Below are 10,442 nucleotides of genomic sequence, written 5' to 3'. Positions count from 1 at the left end.
TTTTTTTTTTTTGGTACCAGGGATTGAACCTGGGCCCTTGTGCTTCTGAGACAGGCGGCGGCACCACTGAGCCAAATCCCCAGCCCACGACTGTATTTTAATTTGTGGGGTTTATTGTGACATGATTCACTTTGTCCATGTCGGTTGTCTATTAAGTGACCTATTTTTAGTGCATCTTCATCTCCCCAAAAGGATCCCCCCCCATTCAGCCATTCTCTGCCACCACGTCAGGGTCACAAATCTAGAGTTCTCTCTGGACACCCGTGTAAGCAGACCCTTCACCGCATGTCCCCTGTGGGTGGCTTCCTTCTCTGGGCATGATGTTGGCACAGTCAGGACCACACCAGACCCAGGGCCTGTGTTTGCTCCTTCTCCTGGTTATGGCAGGAAAGCCAGTGTGGTGTCTTTTGTAAAAACTTAGCTCTTCCTTCAGCGAATCAGCTTCTTCTGGAGGATGTGCATCAGTCACACTCGGTAGTTCATTCTCTGCCTCCCTAGTCACCAGGCTGGTGTCATTTCCTCCTCATCCTGTTCATGTGCAGCCTGAGTTTCGGGTCCTCCACATCGCCAACCACTTCAGCGTCTCTGTGGCTTTTTAATCAAACCACATGCCTGTGATGTGGCAGTGGACCAGTTGCCTTCTGTGATTTGTGTCAAACTCAGCTGATTTGTGTCAAATAATTTGCCTTCTTGCCTCCAATTCACGGAACTCCAATCTAATCAACCTCACTTGAAAATGGCAAGTGATGGGTTCCTAATTTGTTTTCATTTTCTGCACTGTGTAAATTTCAGACGTGTGCGCTTATGCTGAGTCTTCTTGACAAAACCCCATCCTTTGGCATCACCGTTTCTTTGCTTTGTTTCATTTTCTAACCTCCTTCATCAGGGCCCTGTTCATCCAACCCGGTGTGCATGCAGCAGTTTGTGGATTGCTGTCACCCTGTCGTGGTGTCGTGGGCTTCCTGGGAGCCAAGCAGTGTCCTACAGCTAGAGGTGGCCAAGGTCCAGGCCCATGTCTGGTGTCCACCAGGTGCTCTGCTGGTGCAGCTCTGCGCTGTAGACCTGATGCTTCCCGCCCCACTAAGTCCTCTGCCTGAGAGACCCTGAAGACTGGGCCAGGAGGAACAGCACAGTCCCACAGGGGTCTCTGCAATCCAGCCCCTTCCTCCTTCCCACTGCACTAGACAGTCTAGTGGACAGAGCGGCTGCATGGGAACAAGATAGGCAGGGGCCATGGGGAGGGCAGAGAGGACGGGGCCTGGCGGCTGTGCAAGGCAGGACCAGGGGGAAGTGTGGCTTTCCACGCATTGCTTGGCACAGGTCTGTTGTTCCCAAGCACTAGGTGGGCGTGGTGGGACCTGGCCCCTCTGCCCTGGCTGGTGGGCTATTTTTTCCAGAGGGGCCACCCTCGGTTTGTTGACACCTTTCTGGATTCTAGCTGTTGTGCTTCTGCTCCACTGTTGAGACTTCCTTCTCTGTTTCAGGGATTTAGATCCCAGTCACATGGCTTGGGCACACCCATTTGCAGATGGCATCTAGTCTAGGGAGCTTCATTTCTCTAAGCAGACTTGACCCTGGGAGGGTCACCGTTTGACAGCCATTAGGAAGGGGGCCAATGGTCTTGTAGAGAGAGGTGGTGGTCTCTTAGCCTGTGTCACTGTTACTGTGTTGTTGCCAGGCTTTGGCCAAGATCGTGTTATGGGACAGGTGGATGGTTGAGGCCTTGAAGGGCTCAGCAGTTTCTCACTTTCAATCCCTCCAGGGTTCCAACCAGCTGAATGAGACACTGCTGAAGAGAATAAATGGTGCCAGGAAAATCCACCTGGTCCCTTGTCACCTCCGGGACAAGTTCGTGCTGCGCTTTGCCATCTGCTCCCGAGCGGTGGGATCTGGCCACGTGCAGCAGGCCTGGGACCACATCCGGGGGCTGGCAGAGGACGTGCTGCAGCCAGACAGGGCCTGAGAGCCGAGCTGCACAGGTGAGCACAGCCTGGCCAGGAGCGTCCTGTCCTCCTGGGAGACCGTGTCCCTGCTCCACCCCGGCCCTGCCAATGAATTCTGTCTCCCGAGCATGTCCAGCCAGGAGAAGTAAAACAAATGCTCTTGCTAAGGATCTTTGAAGACTTAGATTTAGACCTTTTCTTATGGGATATGACAATATCAATCTCTATAATGTCTGCCCCTCAAATCTCCCCAAACTATTTATTAAAACAACTCACTGTCGCAACTGTATTAAACTGGCCAGCTTTAGATAAATGAAAACATGAAGATGGGAATCATGTGACTGGTGATTTACTGCCCAAACATTGACAGTTCATGGGATGAACATGTTTGGACTCCTGCAAGTGAGGGATGGGGCCCCAGCAGGATGGTCCTTTGACCAGCATGTAGGTCGCTCAGAAGGACAAAGTTTTAAGCAGATGTTGTATCAGCAACAGGATTTTTGAAACTATGTAGGAGTTGAAACAGTCAGCCTTAAAGGCCTTTCACAGATTATCATCTGCTCTGGCCTTGTCCATCTTTCTTGGTCCTACTTGGAGAAGTGGGTAGTGGATGAAACCCTGTGACCCTTCCCAGTAACTTCTGCATCTCTGTCTCACTCCCTTTTCATTTCCTGTCTTTTATTACAACCTCTGCAGGATGCAGACTCTAATGTGTTGAGTGCATACAACTTTATCATCTTTGCTCCTAATTGTAACTATGAATACCTGAAATGGTATAGTGCTCAAAAAAGCAGTTTAGAGTTGCATTTCATGTGAGTGGCTACAGTGGCTTCAGAAAAGTGAAGCCAAGGTAGCCACTGTTCCAGTGGGAGTAGGCCAGGAAATACACAAAGAGCCTTCCTCCACTCCTAAGCTACAGGCCTCCTCTCTCCAGAACATTCCAGGTCTTGTCTCAAACATCGCTGTAAGGTTTCAGGGAAGGGATCATGTTCTGAAATATTCAACTGCTGTACACTTAATATCCACAAAGCAAAGCTCCAGTGGGCAGACATTCCTGGAGAACACTGCATGCATCCAACAAGCTTGTATCAGATAAGGATCCTCAGGGCCTTTATACTTGCTGCAGATTCAAGAGAAAAACTGGGCTTCGGTTTTCTTACAGGTAGATAAGATACCACAGGAAATTATAATGCAGGTGCATTCTGGCTAAAGCAATTAAACAATGTAAAGTCTTAGTAACTTGGTTTTATTCTTGTGCTTATCTGAGGTTATCATATCCTACCCACATGGTCATAATTTGAACGGAAGTGGGATCTATTCCTGTGTTACAAACAGCAGGAAATTAGGCAGAGATTCTAGCAGACATTGGTACAATTTGTCATGAGAGATGTTAGATAGGCAATGGCAACTCCTGTCTTTTAGTTCAAACTATTTTACCTCGGACAGTTGCCTCCATTGCACAGGAGAAATACTATATTCCTCCTCTCTTGTCAAATAAGAAGTATACACATTCTCACACTTTTATTTTTGGAATGCAGTCATATGTTCATACTATTTTTCTCCCTGTAGAGACTGAAAGTTGAAAGTGTATCTGAAAACTAGGATGAGAAGAAAGTAAATATCGTCCCAGCTCCATGGAATGCAGCCTGTTTGTGGCCTTCTGTGTCTGTCTCCAGAGCGAACCAGACTTGTGACTCTTTCTGTGTCTCACCGATGAAGAAATATTTACTCTATGTAATGTTAATCCAGTGGCCTAGCTTTTATTCATGACTTGGCTATTTGTTGATTAAAAATCATAGGTTTTCATGCCTACAAAGCCACCAGTGGTAGCAGAAAAGGCTTACTGAAGTATATATATTCTAGGGCCATCTGTGATCATGACTTGAGATTATACCTGCAGTCTTTAAACTGTCCTGCCATATGGCTTTATGATTAATAAACAATTGAAGCGCTGTGCTAATTGTGTCGGGTGACCATCTTATTCTACACTGTCATGCTGATTGTTGTGATGTACACTTACCCTTTCAAAATGCTTAGAAATTTCAAAATGGCATCTATTCCACACATGCTCAGTGAGAGCCTAGCATGGGGTCAGCCACTTTTCTAGAAACATTAGTACCACACAAGTTTTTCTTGGGGATGGCTTCAACAGAGATAACTCAGATCAAAGCAATGAGATCAAGTTCTGTTGTGATCTTGACTTCCTGGGCCTTAGTTTCCCTGTATGGCAAATCCATCGTGACTAATAAGCAACAGATGGGTACTCCTGTGAATATCAATTCCAATAAGGAACAGTATTTACTCACATCTCCCCCTTCTTTACCTCAAGATTACCTACTTCCTTGGAGACTTAGAAATATCAAAAGCACACTCAGGAAAGGACATGAGGGTTATCTGAATTTCAAACACTTCTGAAAAATGGAACTGTAATTGAATGGCAAGATGTTATTTGTTACATGTGCACAGTTCCCCCATCTGACTTGGGCAGGACATCTGGTCATCAATGAACCAAACTGGACTCCTGTTACAGTGTAGGAATCTGGGATGGCCCATTGGGCACACAGGGGTCCTCTGTGGCAGGCCCAGAGGAGTGGGGCATTCAGGCCACTGCACGGAGGCTGAGCCATCGGTCCTACATTTTCAAATGCGGTTGTTTTGCACCCAGGTGTGCCCTTGTGTTAGGACTGCTGGAAGCCTCCAAGATGCGCCACTGAAGTCACCAATACCAGCCCTCAGCTGTTTTGGAGCGGCTCTGTCCTGCCTGTTCACAGAGGTTGTTTGGGAAGAATGCCAGGAGAAGTTGGAGGCCGGACAGTGGGCGGCACTAGGGCTGCTATAGGCGGGAGCAAAGAGGTCAGCTGAGGGCCAGAGCTCTCCTTTCTCCTTTTGGGAACAGAGTCTAGGACTTCAGTTTAGATGAAGACTCAACAGACAAAATCTTGCATGACTGCTGGCTCATTCCAGGTCATTCATCTCCTGTTCTCGAGGAGTATCTTCAACATAGGGCTCAGGCCCCAAACCGTGCAGCCCTAGAGATAAGAAGTATTTTGAAATTCTCAGAGGTAGGAACCACTATCTCATTTTACAGATGTCAAAAGCAAGCCTTTGAGAGGTTTGGTGACTTGTCCCTAGGTCACATGGATAATCGGTGGCTAAGCTGAGACTGCAGCCGGTCTGGCTCTAGAACCCACTCTCTTGCCCACTGTACTGTGCTGCCCAATTTTCTGTGTGCTCCTTAGGATTATAGTTTGTGGCTGGATGTCCTCCCAAAGCCTGATGCTGAAAAGTGACACTTCTGGAAGGTGAGTAGATGAAGGGGGAGACATACTTCTCAAACCTAAATGTGCTGTTAGGAGGTGGGGTCTGGTCGGAAAGGGCGGGTCATCGGGGCTGTGACCTGGGAGGTTGTCTCCCTTCCCAACTCCTCCCTGATCTCTGCTTCCCCACTGCCATGACATGAGCAGCTTCTCCACTGACCCTCTATCATGCTCTTCTGCCTTGAAGCCAGCCAACTAGGACTGCAAGCATGAGCCCAAACAGACCTTTCCTCCCTGAAATTGTGGGTGTCGGGTACTCTGAGTCAGCGATGAGAATGTGACTAAGGCAGGGCCAGCTGACCCTGCTGGCATTTGTGCCACCTGACCCCACCAGGCAGACAATCCCCAAGTGGTCCAACGTGAGGAAGCTGTTACAGGCCTGGCCTACTCCGATGAGTATGTGGTCAGCGCATGACATCTTACTGAACTCTGCATTCAGCCTGCTGTTGTGACATAGTGCTGACCGGTGGGACAAGCACCAGAGGCTGCCTTAGTGGCCTTTGGTGGCTGCTGATGAAGCACCCAGCTGAGAATAGAGAAAGCTCAAGACTTTGGATGGAAGGATGCCTGGTGAGAAGGGTGACGGAGGACTTGACAGCTGTCTTCGATATTTACACTGCTTCTCATTTGAGGAGTCTCCACTGTTACTCAGAAGAGCAAATGACATAGGGATATTTTTTGTAGTATGAAGAAAAGTTTAAGCTATCAGCAAATGTGCTTTCTCATAGTGCAGGGCTTCTCCATCACTGCAGGTCACCAAGGGAGGATGGGAAGCGTAGAGCTGGGAAGTGGTAGGGACTCTCTTCCGTAAATGAGAGTGGGGCTGCAGTGCAGGCAGCCCTAAACTCTGCCGTGTGTCTGAGAGTCCAATACTCTATGAAAATAAGAATTTAGCCAAACTAGTAAGGAACAAGGTGGAAAAGCCTAAAAAGTAGGAAAACCACGAAGGTTTTCAGGACAGCTTTCAGTGCCACACTCTGATCGGGGCACCCACCTGGGACAGACAATCCTGGAGTAACACCCCACACATGGCAGTGCAAGCTGGGCCGGCCACTCTGCGCTTTGCCCAGGTTTATCCCCTCAGCTGTGGCTGGTGCGTGGTGGAGCTGGCACTGAACCCTGGAGAGGCCCTTTGTGGGCCTAGTCCTGCCCCTCTGCCCTCAACCTGGATGCTGTAGAAGGCCCAGTACTGTTTCCTGGGGCTGCTGTAATGAGCACCCCAATCTCAAGGTCTTAGGAAAACAGAAGTTCCTTTACAGTTCTGAAAATCAGAAGCCCAAAAGCAAGGTGTCAGCATGGCTCTGCCCCCCTCAAGCCCAGCTTCCGGTAAACCCAGATACTCCTTGGCCTGTGGCCCCATCACTCCAGTCTCTGCCTGTCCTCCATCTTCCCTGTGCCTCTCCATCATTTCTTCCTAAGGACATCCATCATATGAAGAGTCAGGCCTCCACTAAAATCCAAGTGGATTAAAGATTAAATATTAAAACAGAAACACTAAACTTGCTAGAAGATGTTAGGCAGAACTCTTGAAGACAATGGCATAGGAAAAGATTTTATGAACAAATCCTCAGTAGCACGGGAACTAGCAGAAAGAATCAACAACTGGAATCTCATCTTATTAAAAAGCTTCTGCACTGCAAAAGAAACCATCAACAGAACTAAGAGACAACCTACAGTGTGGGAAAAAATTTTTACCAGTTGCTCCTCAGACAAAGGACTATTATCTAGAAATATAAAGAACTCAAAACAATCAGCCCCCCCAAATATAAAGACCCGATTTAAAAATGGGCATCTGAAATGAACAGACATTTTCAGACAAAGAAGTAAAAACAGCAAGTAAATATATGAAAAAATGTTCCACATCACTGGTCTACAGTGTGGGAAAAAATTTTTACCAGTTGCTCCTCAGACAAAGGACTATTATCTAGAAATATAAAGAACTCAAAACAATCAGCCCCCCCAAATATAAAGACCCGATTTAAAAATGGGCATCTGAAATGAACAGACATTTTCAGACAAAGAAGTAAAAACAGCAAGTAAATATATGAAAAAATGTTCCACATCACTGGTCATCTGTGAGAGAAACAGAGATATATGTGCACCTATGTTTATAGTGGCACAGTCTGTAATAGCTAAAACTTGGAAACAGCCCATTTGCCCATCAGTTGGAACTGGATAAAGAAGTTGTGGTTTTTCTATAAAATGGAATATTACTCAGCCATAAAGAATGAGAAATTAGATTCATTCATAGGAAAATGGATACATATTGAGGATATACTCCTAAGTGAAATAAATAAGTCACACATGTGTAAATACCGAATAGTTTCTCTGGTATGAATAAACTATAATAGTACATAAGATCCTAATAATATAATTGACTATGTGAAATAGGAAGAAAGGGGCTACAGGCGTAGGAAAAGTGGGAAGGGTAGGGGAAAGCTAGTAAGGGAAAAGAAAAAAATATGAGAAAATGAAAAAAATGGAAATGAAGTGTTTGTAAAGGGGGAGGGGAAAAGGGGGTGAAGGGAGGGCAGGGACAAGGGGAAAAAATGAGAACCAAGACCTGTCATGTAAAGGTACAAGATCCCAATAATGAATGTAACTGTACTGTATACCTAAAATGTACCAATAAACTCAATGAGGAGGAAAAAAAAAAGAGTCAGGCCTCCCCTAATCCTGTATGAAGTCATTTTGATGTGGTAAAGACTCCATTTCCAAATAAGGTTAGACTCACAGATTGGTGGGTTAAGACTTCAATATAACTGCCTTTGTGGAACAATTCAAAATATTTGATACCAAACTGGAAACACCGAGAAGCACTGACTCTGGTTGGTCCTTGAGGAAAATTAGCAAAACAATTCCTTACTGCTCTATTATGCCCCATTCCAGGTATTAAGAATTATGGGAGGCCATCATTTTGGACTAAGATAGGCCCCAACAGACCAAATCAAAATGGAGTCATTCATGCTAAATACTACATAGCCAAAAAAATTTTTAAGGAAGCAGGTGGATATACAAGCAGACCAATTTATATTTAAAAGCAGAAAGTTCACAGAAACCAGTCAGAGAGCCGAGACTGGGAGTCAGCAAGATAAGGAAGTCATACTGGTTCAATCCTTACATGGAAACTAATCTAACTTAGCATGATGTTAACACCAGTTTTGCCTTTTGTTGGTTTCCTGTTCTCACTTTACAAAGTCCACTATTTTGCCTTTGACAAGTGCAAACTCTTGTTCAATTTTGTACAATGGAGGCTACCCTGATTCACGAATAAAAGCTGAACAGTACTTTAAATTTGTTGTAATTCTTTCTTCTAATACAGGGAAGGCAGCATCTCTACTCCCCAGCTTAATGCTGGCAATGCCACTGGCAGCCACTCCATACCTCTTTATGATTCATTCTGTGTCAGATGAAAATCTCGCAGTAGAATTGTGCCTTCCACTGGTGTCAGCTTGTCACATCACATTTCTCTGTAGGAGGGCTGCCTACCCTCCCCAGTCTTTACTCACCTTCTTCCTCACCATAGTTAGCCTGATCCCTAACTGGGAAGGTTTGGAAATCTGGGATTCTGGCCATACTTAGGGAATTCCACAGAAGAACTGGATTTGAATTTGTTTGTCTCCTTTCCTGCCTCAACCCACTCACCTGCCACGCTCACCTCCAAACATATCTCTTTAAACTTACTGAAAGCAAATCTCCTGGCAGAAAAGGATGCATATTACTTGGGACCCTATTATCCCTTTGCTCAAAAACAAATGAGCTCACTCAACTGTACACTGGCATTATCGGAGACCAGGTTTATAAAACTCATGAATATGGAAATGAGCAGCCATCTCCCGGAAACCCTCAAGAGGACTGGCATGGTCTGCTGTATGTAGGTAAAAACCTCTTTGCAGGTTCAGCAGCTTCTACCCAGAAGGCAGAAGAATATCCTCCACCGCCTGTGTTCTGAAGGAAAAAGGTGGTATTTGCAAAGCTTAAGCAGTAAACCCTTACATTCTATGCTGAGGCATTAGGATACATTCTAATGTGTCCCGTTTTTTAGATGAACAAGTTTTGATAAAGCATAAAGGGTCTGAAAGCCAGTAAGAGTACTGTATTATTAGTAACAATACATGTAGCAGTATCACCGCTTGCGTGTCACGCACCAGATACTTACACAATTTAAACGGTGTGTACGCACAGCAGGTCCTTTATTTTTACCTTCAGATACTGGCGGCTGAACCATGGTGCTCCCAGGAAGCTACCTCCCTCGCCCTTTTTATTTTGTATTTAGAGGCAGGGTCTTGCTAAGCTGCCCAGGTGGGGCTCTCTTGCTGGTAGTCCTTTCAGGAGCTTCTTGAGTGACCCACGTTTATTCCTGTTGGAAAGGAGACTGAGAACCCACAGTAGATTGTGGGGTGAGAAGGCAGGATGGGAGCATGGCTGACGAACAAGCCAGTTCGGGACGTCTGGGGAGAGCCCTACCTTAAATGCATTAATGCAGCTCCCCACCCTTCCCTGTCTGCAGCACGAGGTGAGTCCAGGCGTCAGCTCCAGCGTCCATCAACGCACACTACGGCCTTGTCTGTATTTCCGAGCACTTTTAATTATTTTCATCTTTGGGTTTGATCCCTCTTTTACTAGTGTGTTTGTGATCCACAGTAAACACATTCATCCTGGGGGACTGGGCCACGCACACAGCTTGATCCTTTTTACCTCCCCTTAACCCCTCCCCTCTCCCTCAAATCTCCAGATCCCCTTCCCATTTCTTTAAAATGAACCCTGTGCACCGTGAAACGAATACAACCTGTCACTTAAAACCACCATCACCTTTGGCGCCTGTAATCAATGCACTCGGGGAGGCTGAGGAGGGAGGATCATAAATTGGAGCCCAGCCTGGGTGACTTAGAGAGACTCTGTCTCAAAATAGAAAAGGCGGATGCGGGTGTAAATCTGTGTTAAGGCCCTGCGTTCAATCCCTAGGACTGAAAAATAAATATGTAACCCCACCGCGCCTGGACAGTTAGCACGTCTCCTAACGGGAGTTATCCCAGGGGCCACCACCCCACGTACGTACGTACGTACGTAAGCACGCACGCGCAGCTCAGATTCGAGCACGTCGCGCCGCGCACGCGCACGCGCAACTCACTCCCGGCGCAGGCGCACAACGGGCCGCGCGCTTTTTGGAGTCCGGGGCGAT

At 46.5% G+C, this 10,442-nt stretch overlaps 1 protein-coding gene and 1 long non-coding RNA gene across 6 annotated transcripts in view; one reads left to right on the top strand and one right to left on the bottom strand.

Annotated features, from left to right (window-relative positions):
* The window catches only part of Ddc (dopa decarboxylase), a 63,763-nt gene extending 59,937 nt beyond the window's left edge, over nucleotides 1-3,826 (top strand). For 3 of the 4 annotated variants that reach the window (XM_010624875.3, XM_010624877.3, XM_010624878.3), the window contains 2 exons: nucleotides 1,763-1,979; nucleotides 3,513-3,825. In XM_010624875.3, the coding sequence (XP_010623177.1) occupies nucleotides 1,763-1,963 (201 nt within the window). In that variant the 3' untranslated portion in view covers nucleotides 1,964-1,979; nucleotides 3,513-3,825. Of the gene's footprint in view, nucleotides 1-1,762; nucleotides 1,980-3,512 lie in introns of all 4 variants that reach the window. The other variant, XM_010624879.3, reaches the window with a different exon arrangement.
* A 51-nt stretch (nucleotides 3,827-3,877) lies between these two features.
* LOC117286523 lies at nucleotides 3,878-10,298 on the bottom strand. Of its 2 annotated transcripts, none has more exons than XR_004517699.1 (3): nucleotides 9,728-10,298; nucleotides 9,420-9,635; nucleotides 3,878-4,972 (listed from the first exon to the last, which is right to left on the bottom strand). It is a non-coding gene; the product is annotated as an uncharacterized LOC117286523 (long non-coding RNA). The 2 variants fall into 2 exon arrangements; XR_004517700.1 differs by having other exon boundaries at nucleotides 9,420-9,620.
* Nucleotides 10,299-10,442: the final 144 nt, after the last annotated feature.

Source organism: Fukomys damarensis, unplaced genomic scaffold, assembly GCF_012274545.1.
Source record: "Fukomys damarensis isolate Sample0158 unplaced genomic scaffold, DMR_v1.0_HiC HiC_scaffold_17, whole genome shotgun sequence".
NCBI lineage: Eukaryota > Metazoa > Chordata > Mammalia > Rodentia > Bathyergidae > Fukomys > Fukomys damarensis.
Note: the sequence above shows the minus strand (reverse complement) of the source record. Positions and strands in the feature narration are given on the sequence as shown.